The sequence below is a fragment of the Symphodus melops genome (genome assembly GCF_947650265.1).
Source record: "Symphodus melops genome assembly, chromosome: 4".
Taxonomy (NCBI): Eukaryota; Metazoa; Chordata; class Actinopteri; order Labriformes; family Labridae; genus Symphodus; species Symphodus melops.
The window spans coordinates 17,188,232-17,211,995 of record NC_136694.1 but is presented as its reverse complement, the minus strand read 5'-3'; the positions used below and the strand labels follow the sequence as shown (position 1 = coordinate 17,211,995).

The 23,764-nt window shown below is 40.1% G+C and overlaps 1 protein-coding gene across 5 annotated transcripts in view; it reads right to left on the bottom strand.

The window, feature by feature from the left end:
• Positions 1-517: 517 nt before the first annotated feature.
• scn8ab (sodium channel, voltage gated, type VIII, alpha subunit b) overlaps positions 518-23,764 on the bottom strand; it is a 45,692-nt gene continuing 22,445 nt past the window's right edge. For 3 of the 5 annotated variants that reach the window (XM_079340547.1, XM_079340546.1, XM_079340548.1), the window contains exons 11-28: positions 23,380-23,661; positions 22,205-22,528; positions 20,204-20,333; positions 19,654-19,892; positions 17,323-17,496; positions 16,537-16,893; positions 16,249-16,422; positions 15,793-16,086; positions 13,877-13,994; positions 13,170-13,324; positions 12,100-12,273; positions 6,899-7,021; positions 4,851-5,135; positions 4,711-4,764; positions 4,488-4,625; positions 3,914-4,018; positions 3,526-3,796; positions 518-2,374 (exon numbers count right to left, since the gene is read on the bottom strand). In XM_079340547.1, the coding sequence (XP_079196673.1) occupies positions 1,209-2,374; positions 3,526-3,796; positions 3,914-4,018; positions 4,488-4,625; positions 4,711-4,764; positions 4,851-5,135; positions 6,899-7,021; positions 12,100-12,273; positions 13,170-13,324; positions 13,877-13,994; positions 15,793-16,086; positions 16,249-16,422; positions 16,537-16,893; positions 17,323-17,496; positions 19,654-19,892; positions 20,204-20,333; positions 22,205-22,528; positions 23,380-23,661 (4,563 nt within the window). In that variant the 3' untranslated portion in view covers positions 518-1,208. The remainder of the gene's footprint in view (positions 2,375-3,525; positions 3,797-3,913; positions 4,019-4,487; positions 4,626-4,710; positions 4,765-4,850; positions 5,136-6,898; positions 7,022-12,099; positions 12,274-13,169; positions 13,325-13,876; positions 13,995-15,792; positions 16,087-16,248; positions 16,423-16,536; positions 16,894-17,322; positions 17,497-19,653; positions 19,893-20,203; positions 20,334-22,204; positions 22,529-23,379; positions 23,662-23,764) is intronic. The other 2 variants (XM_079340550.1, XM_079340549.1) reach the window with 1 other exon arrangement.

The following is a 23,764-nucleotide window of genomic DNA, read 5'->3' as shown; positions in this document are numbered from 1 at the left end:
TTTTTACCCACGGATCCACTACAGTGGTATCATTGACCCTCATATTGCATTCTTCTGTCTGTAGAGGCAACTATTCAAACATATAGTCACTTGAAATGTGTTGTGTAATGAGATACAAATTCAGAACCTTTTTCAGACGATCAACCCCAACATCACTTATCTTTGTTAAACATATTACTCTGAACTCTGAGCTTTCAAATCTTCTCAATCTTACAGTCGAGCCACTGTTGTGCTCTGAGTATTAGTGTCTTGTGGACTATGATAATTCATGCAAGATTTCTGATCAAAACATGCCATCATGCAAGTCATTTCTATGCATTGAACAAGCACAATTATTTATGTATTTGTTTGGAAATCTTTCTGAGTAAGTGTAAGCCCTTGGCCCGAGTTGACCCCATAATAAACAGACCCTTAACCAATTGGTGTGAAAGCCCATGTAAAAAAAAGCATTTTGATGTGGGTATAACAAAGATAATATGACTAGAAGAGTTAAGTGACATGGGCAAAATGTTGAATATTGTGTTGTTTTTTTTTCTTCGTTTGCATTTTTGCTGCTCAAATGAACAATTTTTAGCTTTAATAAAACAGAAGTATTTCCAACGCTCAGTCACTTGTGTCTTACACTCACCAGCCATCCTTCTGTTTGCTCTTACAGAGTGAGTGTGTCATTGTGCTCCTCTATAAATTTCAGCACTAAATGACTCAGAAACACCCATTTGCTGCACTAAGAGAAAAAATCTTCAGCATCAAGCGGCCTCCTTGTTTTTCTCACTGTCTTCCATAGGAATCCATTATTTGCATCCAGGTGCAAAATCTTTGCTTTAATTCTGGCTCTTGGTGTAGAGTTACTCGTTTTATCTGTAGACCAGTGTTAAGTGAGCAATCTGCCTCTCAGCAGACACGCACCTTGTCTGTTTTTCATTCCCTTTTGTGAAGATCAGTAGTCAAGATAAAACAAAGTCACACAGTATGCTGATTATGTTTGGTTTGACTGAAGTTCAAGAGTCTTCAAGCTGTAACAGACCAAGCTGCATCCCTCTGCATCAATATAAGAATGAAGTCTGTAAACAAAATTATTGTATACTATTTTTTTCTGACTTGCAAATGAAATAATCTGTACATCTGTGTGGGTGAGTTTCCTCTCGCCTTGCTTGAAGTTACATTATTATATTTTTTATTGTTATTACTGTGATTAGTATTCCAACGCTCTAACATTTAGATTCCCTGATGTCTTTTTGGTTTCTTCCTTTCTCTTTTCTTCCTCCCTTGTCCTCGTTGTTGTCATCCTCTTTCTCTTTGTCAGGTTTGGTTACACTGTCATAGGAAGGCAGGGAGGCAGTTGAGGGAGTACCCTCCTTCTTCTCCTGTTCCTGATTGTTCCCACCATTCTCCACTTTGTTATGGGCTGGTTTGCGCTTACAGACAAAACCCCGCCTGACCAGGTAAAAACGATAGGCCCTTTGAATGACTCTGACTGACACTTCCTCCTGTTTGCGCCTCAAAGTGGTGGTGATTGGCTCGTAAGACACCTTGGAGGGATTCGCTGCCACAAAACGCTCTTCCATTTGTTGTCTCAACATGTCCAACTCGCCACTGTCTCCCAGCACACGCTTAGTGAATGCAAACAGGATGTCCAGGCAGTGGATGCGGTCGCCACTAACCATAGGCATGTCCATGGCAATCAGTTCAATGGTGTTGGGCTTGGGGACTCGGAGTGGGTGTTCAAGCGCATCAGCAAAGTCAGAAAGCTTGGAATAGGTGATGAACTGTGATGCATCAGGGTCAAACTTCTCCCAAATCTCATAAAAGGTCTCAAAGTCATCCTCACTGAGTGGGTCGGCGCTTTCCTCTGTGGCCACACTGAAGTTCTCCAGGATGATGGCAATGTACATGTTGACCACAATAAGGAAAGAAATGATAATGTACATGACAAAGAAGAAGATGCCCACGGACGGGTTGCCACAGTCTCCAGTGTTTGGGGTTCCACTATTCTCCAGTAAGGGGTCACAGTCTGGAGGGTAGTTCAGGATGGGCAACAGCAGGCCGTCCCAGCCAGCTGACGTTGTGATCATAAACAGGATGATCATGCTGTTACCGAAGGTCTCGAAGTTGTACATATCATCAATTCCAGCACCATGTTTTACATAGCCAAAGTTGGACATGCCAAAGATGGAAAAAATGAACATAACCAGGAAAAGCAGCAAGCCGATGTTGAACAGGGCAGGAAGTGACATCATCAGGGCAAACAGTAGAGTTCTGATTCCCTTGGCCCCTTTGATGAGACGCAAGATTCTGCCGATACGTGCCAAACGGATCACCCTGAAGAGCGTTGGAGACACAAAATACTTCTCGATCAAGTCAGCCAGGAACATTCCTGAAGTATGAAGGAAAGAAAAAGGGACACAACATATGTTTGTTTTAAAAACTGAGTATATACTGACCACATTTTATCTTGCAAAATACACTTTAGACAATTCTGCCTTAACGTATGACCAGAATGTAAGAAACCAGGCAAAGAAATATCAACATAGTATCAACAGTTTTATAGGAAGTAGTAGATAATTTTACGTGAAGAGTATTTCAAAGGTCAAGAAATTGCAGTCAGGTAAGTTGATTTCTGAGATTAAAGGCAGGGTTGGTAATTTTCAAAATCTAGCATGATTTTGAAAGTAGCGTTCCCGCAGTGCTCCATCTACAACCACCTCCTCCCCTCTGTGCTCCCTCAAAAGCCACGCCCCTAACTTACATGGCAGTTGGTTCAGAAGTGGAGCTCAGTTCATCGCTTGCGTTGAGTAGAAACTACGTCGCCTCTTGTCTAATTCAGTGGTAAGTAAACACTAAACTTTCTCATGATACATGATAACATATTAACTACTTTTTTACTATTCACAATGGCCAACGACAAACTCACAGTATAAACTCTGTGATCTGTGACATGCTTCGAGTGTGGGCTAGTGCATGCAAGGGGTAAAGAGGGAGACAGGGAGGCGTGATTGGTTCATCAAATTGGCATTTTGTGGCAAACATTAGTTTTAAGTTTTTACAGGTTTACAACTGCAACAGATGACACATTTTCCTTTGTCAAAGAACACAAATTATTAATTTCTGTCAGGACCTAAAGACAATTTCTACCAAGTCTTAAAAAGTCTACCTGGAGAAAATCACCAACCCTGGAGGATAATGCTTTTTTTTTAAAATGTGTTACTGTTCAGGGATTTCCAAAATTAGAATAAAATCAGAATATAGTTTAAAGCTTTTATTATGTTTCTTGACCCCGACCTCTAGTTTTCTCTAACTCATACCATTCTTCATTTCCAATATTTTTGTTAGTTTATAAAATACCCAATGTCATTTATCAATGCTGTGGGTGAGGTTGGCAAACACATTGTATAGTGGTGGCAGAAGTTCTTGGTAGTGGATATCTGACGACAATAAATTGCATAGTTCAAGATTATTTTAGATTATCTAAGAATATGTAAATGACTCCCAGTTGGGCCATGTGAATACTTTGCTTTGAATACTTGCCCACAATTGAAAGGATGACCACAACCACATCAAAGATGTTCCATCCATTGGTGAAGTAGTAGTGACGCAGCGCAAAGAGCTTTAATACAAACTCGCAAGTGAAGACCACAATGAAGAAGAAGTTGACCCAGTACAGCACTTCCTCTGTCTCCTTTGACTGATCGTCTGTCTCCACCATCATGGTGACCATATTGAGGCAGATGAGGATCATGATGGAGATGTCAAACACCTGCTGTGTGACAAAGTCAAACACCATGCCCTGGATTTTGTTCTGAGGAGAAAGAGAGGGAAAGGGAGAAGGTATTTGGCGTCATTTATTAACCCTCAGGTACAGTTAAAAAATACATCTTTATATGTGGTAGTGAAGATAAGAGTGCTAAACATTAACCTGAGGCCTTGGAATTGGCTTTTGTGGCTTCTTTGACCCTAGTTTCTTCATGGCATTGTAGTATTTCTTCTGCTCTTCTGTCATGAAGATATCCTGACCTCCAAAGTGCAGGCCCAAAAACAATTTAGTTACAATCTGCATTACAGTATTTAGACCTCTAATAGCAAGCCCAATACATAGGGTTTGTTCACAGCATTTTATTATTGTTGTATGTTTCAAAAGTCAAGATTATAAGCTATAAATTCAAATTTTAGGAGGCAGTTTTTGCCTTGCCAACAGTAAAACCACTCATCACTATCATGTATGTTAAGTAAGTATGAAGCTATATAAGTAGCTTGATTATACTGAGACTGACAAAATCTACCCCTGAAACTAACACTGACATGAACTCTGGCTGGTTTTGTTGCTAAGCTAAGCTACCTGGATGCTTGCGGTAGCTTAATATTTAATGTACAGAAATAAGAGCGGTAATGATCTTCATCATCTAATTTTTTAAAATGTGATTTTTCCAAATCTAAATCATCCATGAAGCAACTTGTTTAGAGAACATGAAAGTAAGGAAAATCAATCTTATCTTTTTCTTTTGTTGGTTGAAGTTGTCAATGATGACACCAATAAAGAGATTTAAGGTGAAGAAAGATCCAAAGATGATGAAGATGACGAAGTAGATGTACATGTACAAGTTGTCTTCATAGACAGGCTGGTCTTCCACCTGGAAAATTACGAGTAAGAATTTAAAATTTGTACAAAACTGCACACCAATCTCAAAATAAGACCTGAACTGAAACACAGCTCACCTTTCTTGAATCTATCGCTGCATACATGATGTCCATCCAGCCTTTGAATGTGGCCTAATCAGGCAGATGTATTGTGTTAGAAACGAAGTTACACGCTTGATTTCAGAGGAGAAAAAGAAGTGACAGGAATTTTTGCTCACCACTTGTAAAAGAGCCAGGTATCCAGAACCCACATTGTCAAAATTAATCTTGACATTTTTCCATCTGACTTCGGTATAGTTTTGAGCAATGAGTTCTTCGCACTGCGACTTGTTGTTGACGTCTTCTTTTAGAAAGTTTTCCTCAGCAGTCTCATTGTAACAGTAGTGATACTTTCCAGCGAACAGGTTGACTCCCATGATGCTGAAGATGAGCCAGAAGATGAGACACACCAGCAGCACATTCATGATGGAAGGGATCGCACCCACCAAGGCGTTCACCACAACCTGAGGACAACAGCAAGGAGACGGAGCCGCTGTCACTTAGCATTCACATACCAAGTGCATTGTGTTGTTCATTCAGAAGAACATCAACACAAACTTAGATTGAAATGCACATTCCCTCTCCTTATTAAAGCTAGAGGTGTGTTGTCTGATTTCTGGCACAAAATGATTTCAAAGAAAGAACTGGGGGGTGTGACAATACTTTAGACTCTGTGTTCAGCACAATGCTTAATATTGATGGAATATTTGCTTTTAAAAAACTATGACTGTATTTTTCAAGTTTCCAAATAAGAGGTTCTTCAAACATTACATAATAGTTTTAGTCTTGATGATATTGATAATAGGAGAACTTACTGGATGAAGAAGATTTCCAGCTTTGTTTACCATTTTGTATGATTGAATCATCTTTATTTCAGATATCTGGACTATCACAAGGACAGCCTTAAACAATGTAATGTTATCATTATGAATGTTACAGTTTAAACCTCTGCTAATTTGGCATTCATTTATAGCTGATGATATTGCAAGCTATGACAATGTTTGTATCAGAGCATATTGTTGCACCCCAAAAACGATTGTTTAACAAGGTAATCAAATACTGCACTGAAGCAGTGAGGGCATATGGAGGACGGAAAGCTTTAAGCTTCTTAAGAATGTGCATTTCTAAACACACAGGTGCCATGGTAACAAAAAGCCAAATAAACCAAAACAACAAACTGCACATGTCAAGACTCTCTAGGTTTTTTCTTCTCATTTGAACAAGCTGCCTCATAATTAACAGACAAAGCATTCATCATAGGCTTATAAACAGTATCTACTGCAAAATGGTGATCATGAAAATCATGGTAATGACATTCACTTAAGGAGTGATGAGCGAGGATGGCGAGGGGTAAAGGGGGTATGCAACCAGAAGTTTGTTGCTCTTCCAGTGTGACAATGCCAAAGCCAAACTGTGATAGGATCAGAACACTAGAGGCAGCGCAACAGTCTGAGGATGCTGAGTTTAGACACAAACAAGATTTTTTTTTTCTTTTTCTGCCCAGCAACAACGAGAGGCTGATCAAACCATCACATATTCCAATGATTATCACAGAGCCCAATAAGAGAATACTTCTTTCATAGGGTAGACACCCTGCTGGATCACAATGAATAGACTTTCAAATTGTACACATGCTTACAGTCACATTATATCTGTCCATGCTATCAAGTGTACAGACAGTTTGCAGTGTGCACAAAATTTAGATCAATTTGTCTTTCAGTTGACATCTATAGGGTCTGTATGAGGTATGATTTTGCTTGCATAACCTGCATTCTAAATGAGCATAAAAAAGGTTGTGTGTGATGGTTCATACAAACATCTAGTTGTTCTCTCAGCTGGTACTGAATGCTTCAGGCCTGAATATTTATTATCAAGTGTGGCATCACTCAAGTTTAAATCCCTGTTATGTTTAAGTGTTTCATAAAGCATGGGACAGATTTTTTTTAGCTGATTTTGTTGTTGCTAAAAAGTCACTGCAAAGAAATGTCTTACAGCACTAAATTTATAAAATATGAAATGAAAATGTGATAAATCAAATCAGATGTATTTTGACCATCTGAGATGATCCGCATCCATGCAAAAAGCTTCTCACTGAAAAAAAGCTTTACCACTAAAGCTCTCTTAAGAGATCATTTTAAAATTTGCTATGTTGCCATCTCTAGCATGCTTTGGTGCTGATATTTAATTGTCATGCAGAAGGACCAGCTCCTGGTAACTTGGGTCTTACCCTCATCCCTTCAAAACGTGACAGGGCCCTGAGGGGTCTCAAGGCCCTCAATGTCCTGAGTGATTTAATTGGACCTAGATCGGAGTAGCCCAATGCATTAGCTATAAGGCTGACTATAGACACCTACACAGATAGGGACAGAAGGAGAGGGACAGACAGAGGGAAAGGAAGAGAGGACCCACATAGTTAGAGGGGATATCAAGAGAAAGGTGGGTCCTGTATATACTGGCTAAATAGTTATATACAGATGTATTTCCGCACAGGTATTGTTGTATTAGTGTACGTAAATCTCGGTAACATATGGTTAAACAGGGGTGATTACAAATGACAAAGGTCAATAAAGTGCACATGACACAAGTTTTCTTTTTCTCTTTTTGTTTGCTTCTGTTTGTGTTTGGTTTAGTTTGGCAAGCCAGTCTGGCGTTAAAACCAGCTTAACAGCACAGTGAGCACACCTGGAAAGAAACTTGTGGTTGACACAGTGAGAGGGAGAGAAGATAAAGAGTCAAACAAAGGGAAAAAATTAGAGGAGAGATGTATTCACAAACACTAACTCAATGTGACACAATAATATACACACGGTACACAGTACAAAACGGTACAGTTTCCACACCAGAGAGCATCGCACTTAAAGAGGGGAGAGAAAAACGCAGAAGGTTGAGGACAACTTTCAGGGTTAGAAGAGAGAGGATAACCTGTGAAAGTAGGAGTCCCAACATAGCACATAAACCTTACCCTGCACCCTCACACACCGACCCCTCAGGCCCTGTCCACTGCAGCACAGCATCTCTCTTAGCTTAAAGAGAGACAAAGTTAGAGGTCCCTGCTGTGAGAGAGAGGAAAGGTTGATATTAGGGTGAAGATTTGGCATGGAAAAGTCAAGACATAGTCCAACATCTGCATATTATTGTGTGCTTTTGAGAATTTGCCAGGGGACTGAGAAGCACCAATAACACAAGAACATCCATAAATGAGGCTTCCAACAATACATTGGGGAAATAAGATGCTGTCTTCAATACTATTTCAGAATAGAGGACCCAATTACAAAGGTATGACATGGAGAATTTCAAGTTCTATTACTTCTCTGGGCACACTACTACATCTGCTGAAATTTCAAGAAAAAAAACATACACAATCGGGCAAACAGTTTTTTTTTTTTTGGGGGGGGGTTTTTTGCATTTCTATTGCCTGGGTCTGAGGATGACATTTTAACTGGGGTCAAGGTCACGCACAACTGGATCCAAAGCAGGAAAATCTGATTTGTGCTATCAATTGACATAAACATTTTGCAAGACAATAAATCCTATAGATTTATGTGACTATTCAGACATTCAGCATTTTGGCACTGACTAATATATTTGGTTTAATAAAACAATTGAAAAAGTAATGTCCAGATTTTCCATGAAACTTTGGACTTTAAGGATCTTTGTAAATGAATCCACATGTTTTCAGACATGCTCATCCCTACAAAGGTTCCAGAAAGTCAAAGGGTTTTTGGGTCTCGAGAAACACTGAAGTCTACCGAACAGTCGTGGTCAAATGTGCTCGGTGTATTCACATCCCAACAGGATCAACTTTCTATTTGCAAGGACTCATGAGCATTCCTGTCATAAGAGGGCTTTTTCATTGACATTTTCATATTGTTTCATTGACATCTTGGTGTCTGTGGTCGATACGGAAAAGAAGGCCATAAGATGAGAAAGATTCAGTCATATAAAGACATTCTAAGTAGTCAATTGTTGATTTTTATTGCAGAGTTAAATTCAGTTTAAAGCCTTTTTTGCCAGGCCAATTACCGTCTTAAATGAATACTACAGATAATATGAATAATGGAGGGAAAAAGTTAGCGTTAGCATAAGCTTTTGATTTTTTGTTTAACATTGGTCCAGTTGATGTTGTTAGAAATGTGCCAATAATATTACTTTAAAGGCAGCTTTGGTAATTTTCTCCAGATACAATTTTTAAGATTTTGGTTGAAATTGTTGTTAGGTCCAACAAAACTAATAATTCATGTGCTCTGAAAATGAAACAAAGAAAATCCATCCCTGCTCATTCTCTACCCCCCCCCACCACCCCCCACCCCATGAGCCCACACTCAAAAGCATGAGCTGAGGTCCACTTCTGGACCAATGGCACCATGGTGCATCTAAGGGAGGAGTGGAGAAGCTTTTGAGGTAGCACAGAGGGGAGAGGGTGGGTTGTAGATGGAGCACTGAGGGAATGCTACTTTTACATTTTTTTAAAACTACCAACCCTGCCTTTAAGACAAACAACAATCAAATGTCAGGAAACGTTTGGAATGTGCTTCATATTGACATAGGCTTAGTAATCTTTGACACTTTTGAGTATTGTAAGTATAAAAATGTTATCACATAGGGAACATTCATCATCATATGACATATGTAGCCTGACCTTTCCAGCTTCTATGCAACTTTATTACATTGACTGATGCGTTATATCACTATTCTTAGTTCAGTCTGATTCAGACTAACACAAGCAAGGTTGACGCTTTTTTTAAAGTTATATTTGGGCCTTTTTTGCTTTTATGAGACAGGACAGCTGAAGAGAGATAGGAAATGTTGAGTGAGGAGAGTGGGTGATGACAACAAGCAAAAGACCATGGTCGTCTTCGAACCCACGGCCGCTGTAACGAGGACCACATCCTCTGTACATGGTGCGCACAACATAACCACGAGGGCTAGGCCATCCAGTTCCCCTGCATGGTTAATTCTACCTTTATGTGCATTATTTGAAAAATTAAATGAAATCCAGAAACATTCAACCTTCAATCCATTGTGTAGCGGTGACACAAGGTTGGGGACGATATGGGAGTTACCAATAATACACAGTAGACATTATACTATCCCCAGATACCAGAAGTGTGGATAGTGGCACATACCCAAAAACAAGTTTAAAAACCACAACAACAAAAAAACTATATTATACATTATGCATGCTGGGAAAATTGGATTGCATTTATCATTGCCTCCACACAGTTAAGGAGAGTGGTCAAGCAATAAAGGAAGACTTACATACCCATAGCTGACTCAGCAAAACATGAAACATGTCAATTACATGTTGGACTTCAATTTAAGGATAACACAAAATAATGTCAGTTCAGATTTATTTCACTAATCAGAAAAACACATGAGTTAAGAGAAAAAGCCAGAAGCTGTATCTCAAATTGATTGCACTGTATAGTGAAATACTATGTAGGAAAATGTGGACACTCTTTAAGTTTTACTATGGAGCTTCTTATTTTGTATGAGTAATGTACACGTACAGGTAACCATACATTGTTTACTGTTTTACTTCTCGCATAGTGTCTTGACTTTAATCTATTGTATAATGGTACAACTTGAAGGTCAATTATGCTGTAATTATAGCATGTGTCGTCCATGCTATAATTGACACTTAAAAGACTCTTTTCACAAATTCTGACTTTTTTTTCTCTCCAGATTTTGGGGTTATCATTCTGAACTTTTTATTAACACTGCCCTATTGCAATAGCACAATATCAAAAGGTCACATATTTTCAACCAGTTTAAAAAAAGTCTCAGAGCTCCCTAAAGCATGTCTGTGAATTTTCTTTTTATAAATCCACTCTGATCCTGTATTTGATCATGCCTTTAAATCCCTCTATTTCCAGCCTTGTCAGAACATGCTGTTTCTGAGTCTGTAGCTTTATATGCAAGAAAGCTGTGTTTGACCACGCCCCTCTAGAAGGTCATGTAGTGGCTTGTGTTTTCTTGCACCAAGTCGTACTGTTTAAAGTGAGAAAGCAGTCTCAGAGGGCAGAACAAACACTTCACTTTAGGAGTGTCACCCACCTGAAAGAGGCGTTACTGCCCTTTGTGATGTCACATAAAGAAAATCTCCACACAGCCTGTTTGAGTTCACATTTTCTGAATAGTGGAGCAGGCAAAAGATGGAGAGGATAAACTTTTCTCCTAATTGTGGGGGTTTGTAGACAGGCTAGGGAGACAACTGTTAGAAAAACATGGTAAAGTGTATTTTGCACGATATATGACCTTTGAAATAATTTATCAGTCTGCCTACCTCTTACTGCACGTCATATTTTATATGTTGAGATTTCTGTCATCTTGCTTGCTTGCTTGGTTCAGTTTTATGGGAGATTTGTGCAAATGATGTAACATATACTCTTCTTTATACCAGACCTATAAATAACATTCAAGAAATAACACCTCATGCACAAATGACAGGAACAAATAAGCCAGATGTGTAAAAGTGATCATCAGGATGATTCATCAGAATGATTAAGCAGTCAAGAGAGACAAGAGCTCTTACATATACCACAGTTCAGTCAAGTATTTTCATTTAGTGTCAGGAGCATAGTTGTGACCCTAGTATGCTGTGAGGAAAACATACATTAGGAGTTTACTAGTTAATAACAATGATCTAAATCTTCTCTGTTAGAATTTCTATGATACAAGTTTTATTACACAACACTGACTTCATAAATGAGATTTACACTTCAGGATTTTGCTGACTGTAAATGTGGTCAAAAAAGTTCAGCAGCAAAGCTTTTTAAATCACACAGTTAAGAGAGAAAAGTCTTTCAAGCTGTTACTCCTGTTACCTGTAAAAGTACAGTAAGTGTGTGATATATACTGCTATATTAAAGTAGACACTAATTATTAGAACGCACACAGAAATCCTCAATGCGTTCCCAGTTAAAGAACTTTGTATTCTTTACTCTAGGTGTTATTCAACTCATAGGCTTTATGTGTGATAAATAGTTATGATGATTCATTACCATTACTATTCAAAATATATACTGCCATCATTAGGGGAGGTCAGTGTGGCCAGGTTAAACTGAGAGGGCATACAGTGGTGGACAAACTTTAGAACTTCAGTCAAAGTAAAGATCCTGCTACTCAAATACAAGTGGACGTTGTTAAAGGTCATCATAAAAGTGCTTACTTTATTGAAAACGTAATCCTTATATAATTCTTATAAAATTTTAACTATTATTCACACTTTTTTCATTGTATTTTCACCATCCATTAGTGAAGTCAAAACTACCTTTTAATCGCTTTTAGAACAAAGGAAAGACTCCTAAATGTTAAATGAATGAGCTTCAATTCAAGTTGACCAATGAGGTATCTTCATAAATCTACTGGTATAAGAAACATTGTTGCACAATGAAAAAACAAGATTTGGTTTGCAATTATACTTACATCCACAATGAAGAAGTCCAACCAGCACCAGGCGTTAGTGAAGTACTTGACAAAGCCATAAGCCACCCATTTCAGCAACATCTCCAGGATGAAGATGTAGGTGAAAACCCGATCAGCGTACTCCAGAATGATTTTGACTGTCTTCCTCTGCTCAATGTAAACATCCTCAAAGGCCTAAAGAACAACAAAGTCATCGTGTGAAAAAATGCATCACGAACCTCTCTCAACATTCGCCATTTGAACATTACACACATAATATGTGTACTCCTTATGTTCTTTGTGTGCCAGTCCTTCCTTTATGTTCGTTCCTTGACAAAGGCGCCAGGGAAGAAGACAAACTTAGGTCAGCTTTTTTAGATGCAGCTCAATACCTGTGATGCTTTAAAACCATGTGGTAAGACACACGTTATAGTGTTTTACTAAATGTTTGATTTTCTTCAATACGCCAAAAAAAGTCAACAAGAACATATAGCAAGGTGCTTTTTTCAATTCACTGATAAATCTGTGATCTGGTTTTATCCAATAATGTCCTTGATTGTTTGTTATTTTGTACGGCTGTGTGTAGGTTTTGTTTACCTTTTTTCGTGTACGACGTATAGGTAAACTAATTTGAATGAACACGCATCACCAAGATAAAGCCAACTGATCACTCCCTCAGTTATATTATTCTCTGCGTTCTTCAGCACACATGTTTTGAATACACCACAGGCCTCCCCTTCCACAAAGCTGCAAACCTAAGCTGGATTCTGCAGACTGAAAGGTTGGCGCATTACAGCACTTTGCTGTCCATTAGCAACAATAATATCAAGAGTGGCTGCAGAGAGAAAACCAAGAGATGAATTTCATGTGTGGATACTGTCACTCTCTTTCTCTAAAGGAATGTCAAATATTGTTTCACTCTGTGTTCACATGTTTTTTTTCTTGCATGTATTATGCTATTCTGGTAAAGAACTGGATCACTTTGTTAAGAAAGTTCTGTATATTTGATAGCAAAAGCAGAAGTAGCAGAATCAGAATGAGATTAATGGGTCTAATTTAAAAAAGTGCAAACAACCATACGGGGCTCTTACCAAAGCTCCACTGCTGAGCAGGATCATGAAGATGATGAGGGTTTCAAACCAGTTGTGTTCTACAATCAGGTAACATGTCTTCCTCAGGAACCACCAGTTTTTCCCCCAACCATGAGTGATGGGAACATCGCAGCACTTGTATTTGGCCACACACTCTGCAGGACAATTACAAACACATATGCTAAAAAAAACAAGAAGGAAACAGATCTATCTAAATATATCACAATGGCTTTAACAAGTGTACACATGATGTTAACAGTCCTGAATGATCATTGGTTTTAAATGAAGTCACTACAGTTTTTTTTATGATTGCCAACACTGGGAAATTACAATTAAAACTCAAACTTTTTTTTAACACCAAACACACTCCTCTGAATTTCAGAGACATCATTCAAAACTGACATCCTGTGTGTACTTGTTGAAAAAAACTCTGGCACTGGAACATCACTCTCAATTAGCAATCACATGAACAGGGAATGTTCATGTGAAGACACCTTGAACCAATCCGATCACAGTATTAATAACAGCAATGCTTACAATACATTTTTGTTTTCAAGAAATGATAAAAAACAGTCATTGCAATGCATCCTGTATTTCATGTACATGTTATCTGGTCAGTGTAGGTTCATATATGCCATCTTCAGTTCAGTACTGAGAATAAAGACGTGTTTCCTCGTTTCATTTGTGTTCATTAAACAGGGCCCTACCATCTGTCCAGCAGGCGTCAGGGTCAACGTACTCCTCCACGACCTCCACCACTGCTACTTCCTCTACATCAGGCTTTATGTCTATCGTGCTGCCCTCAGATGAACTGGTGTCGTCCAGCTAGGACAAACAAAAGCAGGAAAAACAGATCAGTTCTCCCTCTGACTGTCAGCCCAACACTGAGCAGCTGAAGAATGTTGCGACAGCACAGCAACCAGTGCAGCCATTTACGTTAATTCAACCGTTTGGGTTTATAAGCATGACATGATTTATTACTTCAGGTAAACATGTTGTAGACGTGTTGTACAGCTACATCCCCCCACCTCCTCTGCAGTGCTGTTGGAAGACTCACAAGGAGGTAATTTAACTTCACCTAGTGATTGATTGCACAAGTAATCATGGCCATTGTTCCAGATGCATAAACAGAGATTCTTCAGCGATGAAGAATACATTTATTTGTTATGAAAGAATAAGAAAATGCTTGTGGAGGCAAAGTCAAATTTAGAGCAAGGTCAATACATACTAATGGTATCTGCTGTGATGGAACAAATCATTTCTGCTTCGAAAAGGAGAAGAAGTACAGAATCCTTTGAAGTGAGAAAAATGAATATGAGAATAATAAAACAATGAATCTTTATGTCCTTTATGGCTTAATATTTACCTTTGTTACTGCTGCTGTTTTAAATTCACTGACATTTTCCTTAATAAAATTAAATAAAAATGTAATAATGTATTTATTCTAGGGTTATAATTGACCTTTTTTTTGGTATAGGTAAAAAAAACATGCCATCACATTAATCTTCTCTCGATGTCTTGGTATACGTCACCTCTACTAATACATCAACTTGTATCTTTACAATGGGTCAAGGTGAGGCGGGCAAAACTAGTCTAAGCCAGCAGAACATTGGCCTTATTGCAATTAACTACAAACACACACAAAAGCAGAAACACTCCGACAATTCAATTCACTAGAGAATGATGTTGCACTTTATAATCATCTCGTCAGCAAAGGCCGCATTCACATTCCTCTCTGCTCCCTCTCTTTCCTCTTTCTTTCTACCAAACAGCCGGGTATATTCCTGCTCCTCTGATTGGCTGTCAGAAGCTCTGTCTGTGTCCGCTCCCTGCAGGGTACCCTGTGGCTGACTTATGGTGCAGGGAGGATTGTTGTGTGGTTGGTGGAGAGAGCTCAGTGGGATTTAAACCTGGTACAGGCAGGTACAGTAGTGATGCTGCTGCATTATCTCCTACTCTTCCTACGATAAACCAGGTCAAGGTGACCCATAAATCAGACTTCTCAACAAGCTTTGGGTCTGACTTATCCTCCTCACTCATTAGTACTTTACAGTGGGCGTCTCTTGCCTGCTCAGGACTGCCTTTGCGCCAGTCCCTCGAGAGTCATTGTTACAGCTCTCATGTCTAAATGGATTTTCGAAAATGTCAAATAAACTTTGTCTTCAGTGCTGCAGCTCAGGCTCGTTCTGCTTAATGCATCAAAATATGCTACGAGGGCACAAACGCACCTCACATGTGCACAAAGCCTTCTAACGTCACCTTGCATCTTATGACAAAATCCTTTATGGGGAAACAGAGCTATATCATGGCGTTGTTTTGAGAGTCAAAAAAATAACTAAATTGGAAAAACACTCCACAGCAAAAGCAACAAACTCAACAGTACACTGATGGAGGCCTAGTGCCAAAACCTCTCCGTTGCTGTTGTTTGTTTGCTGTCAAAAGAAAGCTAAAGGACATTTGTGTGCTTACTTTTTCTGTCTCTTCATTGTGCTGAGAGTCAAAATCAAAAGGTGTAAATAACAAAAGAAAAAATAACACAGTAATCTTCCTCAATCAATCATTCATGTACCCACACTACTTCCCTTTCTTTCATCTCCCTCTCCGACCACTCCCTCTTACTCACGTCTTTACTGTTCTCCACATCCGATTCACTGCTGAAATCTTCCGTGTTGAGGTTTTCAAAGTCCGACTCGCCAACAGCGATAGGAACACATACGGTGAGGTTGGGGTTGTGGATGAAGGACATGTAATCTTCATCAATCATATACTTTCCCACACTGCTCCCAATACCACTGGTAGTTCCATTGCCATTTTTAGCATAGTCCAGCTCACGGTTGATGTCCACTGTGTGGTTTGCAATGCAGTTCAGCTTCTTCTCGTACATTTCGTCCAAAGGCTTCTCTTCATCCTCTATAGGCTGCATGTCAAGGTGACAAAAGAATTTTAAAAAAAGGCAAAAGGAAATAAAGAAGGTAATCATAAAAGTGTCTGAAATATGCTTTCATATTGTACATAACTGTAATAGTCAAACATATTGAACAAACAAGGACTAGCATATAGATGTGGAATTGTATGATACCTTCTTGAGCACTGTGGCTACCAACAGCCGCATGTTAACCTTGAACCAGGCAATCCCTATCTTAATGCGGCTGACTGCCAGCTGAAGGTTGTTGGGTTCACCATCATCATCAGTGGCTGCCAGGTTATCAGCACTGAATGAACTCAGCAGCAAGGCCAGAAACAGGTTCAGCACCTCACAAAAACAACAACACAAAAGCACTAAATGGGTGGTTCACATGTGGTCAACCACAGCAGGTTGCTTCTAGTTTCCAATCAAATCCAGAATGTTATGTGTTTCTTGTCTTACCACCAGGTTTCCAATGACCATGACCATCATGAAGACCGTGAGGCACATGGTCTGTCCTGCCACCTCCATACAGTCCCACATGGTCTCAATCCACTCCCCGCACAACACTCTGAACACGATCAGGAACGAGTGGAAGAAGTCATTCATGTGCCAGCGAGGCAGCACACAGTCCAGGGCAATTTTACACACACAGTCCTTGTAGCTTTTTCCAAACAGCTGCATTCCCACCACGGCAAAGATGAAGACAATGATGGCCAGCACAAGAGTCAGATTACCCAGAGCTCCGACCGAATTACCAATAATCTTGATCAGCATGTTCAGGGTGGGCCAGGATTTGGCCAGTTTGAACACTCTTAACTACAATAGAAGAAAAAAGAAAGAGGATTATTTCATAGTTCAATATCTTTATTAGGACAATAATCAGCGATTGCATTTTAAATTACTCATATTATGAATTCATTTAAAAAAGTAATTTAGAGGGGACCATTGACTGACAGCTGTCTTCTAAGTGGTGTGACGAAGCACAAGATAAAGACAATTAGAGGGTTTACAGCCTCATAAAATTCACACTATCTTGATTATTTGTTCATTTAAGACCTTTAAAAAACTATCAGCCCATCCTTAAATCTGTACTTTCAAAACCGACAGTGGTTCATAATGAAGGGCCCTCTACATGACACAAGCAGGGACTGTTAACAGATAAATATGTATCTTAAGAATATCTACTCTGCCTCACAACCTGGACATGAGGGCATAGGGGGTAAACAAGTGCAGAGACAATCTTACCAATCGGAATGACCTGAGCACCGACAGACCCTCTACGTCAGACAGGCCCAGCTCAACTAAACTCAGGGTCACAATGAAGCCATCAAAGCAGTTCCAGCCTTCCTGGAAGTAGTAGTAGGGATCCATGGCCACCAGCTTTGCAAACATCTCACCGGCAAAGATACCTGTGAAGACCTGAACACAGATTATTAAACAAAGTTGAGTTGTTGTTTATGTTGCTGTCTTTTTTAAGTAGATGCAAAACCCAATATAACTTCTGGAATGGTGAATGGACTTGAGCTGACATAGCGCTTACCAGTCTTCTGACTACTCAAAGCGTAACACACCAACCCATTAACACACCGATGGCAGTGGTTGCTATGTAGTGACATCATCAGAAGTAACTAATCCCATTCATTTGCATTCATTTGCAGCCGGAGCAGCGGGTGCCATTTAAAGTTAAGTGTCTTGCCCAAGGACACATCGAACATGTTGCTGCAGGAGCTGGGAATTGAACCCCCGAACTTCTGGTTTAGAGGCGACGACTCTACCAACTGAGACACAGCCGCTCTTATGATGCGAACTGAAGCACAATGAAGGCTTTTTCACACCCCAAGATGGCTATCGCTGATGTGGGATGTTTTAAAATCCTCTGTCACGTCAATATTAAATGACTTAAGTGGAATTGAAGTTTTGTACAAATATGTCAGCTACTTTTCTACTGGTATATTTCCACAGAAATTAGAATGTTTTTTTAAGTGACATGAGATGCACACTGCTAAAAAGGCAACAAAAATGTGTTTTCCATATTTATTAAAGACTTTGTCGTTCTCTGAAAATCTTTAAGTAAATATTGATTCCTTACCCTGCACTATGGGAATCAAACTTTTTTTCCAAGTTTGCATGTCCCTCCCCCATGTCACACAGGACTTAATACATAGTGTATGGGTCGACTCTTGCAGTGTTGAGGTCTGGTTAAATCCCAACTCCAACCTAAATCCTCTAACTGATCTGCCTGATGCCATGTATTAGAGTTTGAGTTGTGAGGGTTTTGAGGTGGTATAATAGATTACAAAACTTTCGACTGCCAGGCGATGATAGACAAAATCTGACGAATCAGGTTTGACTATGTAAATCCTTAGTCGGGGAAAGGCCTAATTCATACACTTACCAGGAATATGCTTCAAGTCTGTGAGTCTGTGAGTGTGCAGTTTGGGAGTTAGCTTTTGAAGGTTCTCAGATTTCTCGTTATGGGCTACTATAAACGCTAATCAATACATATGAAAAGTCCTTCCCTAGCTCGAAAGGCAGAAAATCCAATAGCACTCTGCTAGTTGCTAAAAGGGAACCTTCAGTATCATGAGTGTATTTTTGTTTCGTTGGACTGTTCCTTTGTAAAAATCTAAATACAACCACCGCTCGCCTCTGAGAATAATTAAATATCTGAATCAATGTCACAATGTCACTTCAAAGCTTGATTTTGCCTCTTATTCCAGATATCTTAGGGGATACTGAGTGCAGCGGGAAAATCAGCTTTGCTTACATTGCTTCTTTTTTTTTTTTTTTGATCTAGTGCTGATTAAAAATGGATTGGCTTAGATTGAGGACTCTCTTGACAGGGCAAGGTCATAGAGTGGCGTGTCCATGTTTCAGCTCTGTCAGGAGCTGTGGTTTTCTGAGCATGTATTCCTGTTGTCCACCCAACAGCTTCATCATGTGCCCAATCAGTGCTGCAGTGCAACACCCAATGATTCATGCCGCACCGTCCATTAGACTGATTCCCTTAACTTCAGTTCCTGTTTTATTCCTGATCGGATGCCAATCCATATGACCTCATTTCCTGTTTTAATATTGGGTGTAAGCCAGTACTGCTGCCCTCAGACAGCTGTGCAATGTTTAGAACTGACAGCAAGGGCAGAACACTGTCAAAGTCAAAACGTCTGCTGCACATTTCGATAATGTGTACTAGGCCTAGCTAGTCCGGCATTTTTGTGTGTCTGCATGTGTCTGTGTAAAGAAAGGGAGTGAGTTCGACAGAGTTCAGTAGAGCCAACATAAGCAGGGTGCAGCAAAAGCAGAAGAGTGACCAGAGTGGGGGTGGTGGACTTTGGGGAGCAGGCTGGCCGGCAGCATTAAATGGAACTAAATCTTTAATGAGACCCCATCAGAGTCCCATATTCACTTGGCCGTGTGTATTCTTAAGTGCACATACCAAATGATGCATTGATGTATCGGTTTGAGGTTATGTAGGTGGGGCAAACTGAACTTGGAAAGCTTTAGTAGAGATAATGCAGTACATGCAGGCATAAAATGTTGAAAATGGGAACGATAAAAAAAGCTACAGTTTCTTACCAGGTTGCCAGTAGCCAGGACCCCCTCAAATTGCGGAGTCATGGGGTGGTGTTCCATGGCCATGAAGAGGGTGTTGAGGACAATACAGATTGTGATGGCCAGGTCAACAAACGGGTCCATGACAATACAGTAGACTATGTGTTTGATCTTCAGCCAGATGGGGCAGCACTCCCAGATGAGAAATGTGTTGGAAAACTTGTACCAGCAGGGAGGACACTTCCTCTGAGACTCCTCCAGCTCTGCACCAAGGGACGAAGAAAACAGATGATCAGGAACGGTCAGAAAAACAACAAGCTACGTATGCAGAACAGTATTTTGAAAGTGCACTTTTTTTTACCATTGAGTTCTGGACAAGCACAAAAGAACACATGCATTGAAATTCACAGGCAGCATTAACATAAAAAGAACGCATTTTGCTCAAGTGTGTAAATGCAAGGCTCATTAGATGTTTAATATAAATGTACTTATCCTATAGTGTCGCAGGTAAATCATTTGACTTTTGATAGAATAAGGGTTAAATGGAGACAAGAGGAAAGTGCATTGACTTTACCCTCTAACAGTGTGTTGGTGACCACGCTCATCTGACTGTTGGCCCGGTCCTTTCCTTTGAAGGAGTTGAGCTGATCCACAGATACCATGAGCGAGCCAGAGTGCTTCTTCTTAATCTCCACGTCAGTGGTCTGTACTCAGAGATAGGAGTAATACTCGTCAGAGACAGCACTAAGCATGACTGCAGAGCAACAAGCATCATTTTAAAACCATGCTCTTCAGTTTCATCCGGGGGGTTCATAACACTGTAGGTCCACTGTCTAATCTGAAGACAAAAATCTTTTGTGATACAATGTATGACTCCCCAAAATAACAAGATCTGTTCAAACTAAAAATATCCTGTGGCACACTTAAAATTAGTACAGTAAATTCTCAAATAGTTGCTGAGATAAACAAAAGTGAGGGGAGAGCATGTTCCTTTCTTGAACAGGTACGTGAGCCATGACTTTGTTTCAAATTGTTCCCACTTTACTTTGTATTATAGTATGTGGGCATTGTGTTACAGGATTTTATTTGAGAATTTACAGTATACTCTCTAAGCCCTCTGTTAATTATTGTGCACTGAATATTTACAATTCCTGCTTCGACAGCATTAAGCTGCATGCAATCGCATGCATGTCACGAACAGAGGGGGCTTCAGACGTATTAAGAAAGGTAAAAGACAAAAGCAGGTATATTGGTTGAGAATAAAAGAGGAGGCTACCATGCTACCTTGAATGAGGATAAATATTGTTAAAGAAAAAAAGTTTGAGATTTGTTCTTGCACCATCCAGTTGGCTCAGGAGCAGAGGATAAATTATGACTGGAGGACAGAGAGATCGCAAAATAGACTGTGGAAGTGAATCCGAGGGTCTGGATGTGGGGAGCCTTTAAGAAGGAGATAATCAAAAAGAAGGGAATTTCCCCCCCAGTAAATAGATTTGATCGTCATTTTTTATTCAAAATGACGAATATGCTTAACATTGTTTATGGAATTGTTAGCTGAACAAAGGGAGGATGATATATGTCATTCTTATGAGATATCGATCAGTGAATATACCGTAAAATCAGGAATAAAAGTCGCACCCTGTTTGTGAAGGTCTCTCAGAGAGAGTGTGGCAATTTCTATTTTGTTCAGTGAAGTCTGCAACGTCCAGTCTCTGTGCAGCTGTGTTAGCGTCGTCTGTTTTCACTTTGTAGACTTTGCTACAGTACGGTCGTTGAGCTCTCAGCCTGCGGTGAATGTTGTAAAGCACGGAGCCCCTAGCTTGCGAGTTCATCACTTGACTCTGCTGGTTACTTTTTAAATTAAATATAGGACTCTTTCAATTAAAAAAACCCCCTCCCAAAAAAACCTCAAGGTTTATTTACAGAACAGTATACCTCCGTTTTCTGTAAATGCATTATTATGACCTTGTGAGGAAGAAAAGATGTGAAAAAGTTGCACAGCCAGACTGGTCTGTGTCGCCATCTTCCCCAGCAGAGACTGCAATCAGCTCTCAATACACAATGAACAGGGATGTATTTTTAATTGCACCAGGTTGTGTGCAGTGTGTGATGGTGGCTGCTGCAGCCGCGGTAATGACGGCACGTGTGTGGAAGCATTTTACACTGATATTTTGATATTTTGTATCAGACGCAGCCAACTTTTAAGATTGAAAAAAACAGATAATAAAAATGCGTCCTATGAACCGCATTTTACGGTAACCATGTTACTTGAGAGGCTGTTGGTTTATGGAAACTGTTATTTTTAGTTGATTAGTACTTTAGAGCTTTAAAACATGACCAGCTGCAAAGGGTTATAAGATTAGGACAAAACCGTCAGAGGCAGTAGTAGGCTGAAATAAAAAAGACAGACTCCAGATATTCAGGGAAGGAAAGGGAGCTAGAACAAGAGCCAAAAGGGGAGAGGTGGTAAAGGAGAAGCTGCAGAGACCGGGGCCACCACCATCATGCCTAAACTGTATTGGTGTCCCATGGACGTCCTTACACTGTCATCAGTGGCTGCCTTATCTATTTTCACCTCAGGCAGAAGCCGTCTGCCGGGCCCAGGGCCGATGAGAGACACCACGCCATTGCAGTCCACTGTGCTGTTCCTCTTCCCTCCAGAGTGGGGTGCCAGCGGGTGGATGCGTGAAGAGCCCTGGCTGTAGCCACTGTAACTGTTGCGGCGATAAGGGATAAAAAGGGAGCCTCGGCGGTCTTCGCTCTCCTCTACTGTACTGTGCTCGTCATCTGCAAACTCGTTCTCTGAGCCCATGTCCTTGGAGCGGCCTTTAAAGCTGAAGATGCTGCTCCGGCTGTTGTGGCGAGACATGAAGGGAGAGCCCGGGATGCTGAGCAGCGACTGGGGAATTGAGAGACGGATGCAGAGAGAGAGAGTAACGGAGGGGGGGACATTAAAAAAAACAGCTGGACTTTGTTGATGTGTAACAAGGTGGAAATAAGAAGTTAAGCACATTGCTGACAAGAATAAAGCAGTAGAAAAATAAATCCATGATTTCATACGGTTTATAACGAGGTTGTAAAACTTGCTTTATGAGGAAAACAAATGTCAAAATCACCCACACCCAAACTGATTCGTAGCTTTGATATCACATACTGACATAATTCTACTGTGCCATGCTATTTTCTCAAAACCTTGTGTGATACAAAATGACTGTTAATTTGAATGGTATTTTTTCTATATCAGAAGCCGCAAGACCAATCATCCTGCACAAGCTTTCAGTCACAAAGGATGACCATTTGTAGAGGGTATTATTAGCGAGTTGATTTGTGTCACATGACCAAGTGGTCAGTGAGAGAAAGAATGGAAGTTGAAGAGCAAGTTGATCTCCATCCTATACACAGAAAGAGAGAGGAATCTATCTGGATGAACAATTAATGATGATTTGGCATGGTTTGCAAGAATTTGGGAAAAGCCCTTCATAAGTATTTCAAACCACAGGAGGGTCGAGAATAGATAGAGTTAAAAAGAAAACATGTAAAAGCTTCAACCTATTGGCTTTAACATCTCTATCTGACACAGAGACAAAGATATTAGAAGAATTTGAAATTCTGTGCAGTTTTTTTGTTAACCCTCAGGTTTTGGGAGGTTGATTTCAAACATTACAGGCGTTTTTTAAGGCGTCCTCAGGTCTAAATGGGTTAATCAAACACAGACTTCCTATGCTGTTAGATTTTGCTGTCTAAGTTTACCTGGTTCATGATTGATGTCTTTCTCCCCAGCCGGCTCCCTGGGAAACGTATTGTACTTTTCTTGCTGCCATCGTCTGACTCGGACTTAACAACCTTTTCACTATCTCCTTTTTCTTTCTCCTGCTCTTTCTGACGCCATTTCTTCTTGCGGTTGCGCCGTTCCTTGGCACTCTTTGAGCTCAGTTTAGAGACCTCAGAGGAGCTGCGGGACAGGTGCCCTCCTCCTTCATCCTCTAATGCAGCCTCAGAAACTGTACCTGCCGAAGTCGCCATGGCAGCAGCCTGGGAAGAAAAAAAACCCCAGAAAGACCCATGATAATCATAAACTGTAAAAAATAAAATAAATAAAATAAAAATGGTTGGATGTGTATGTTTTTGAGAGGGA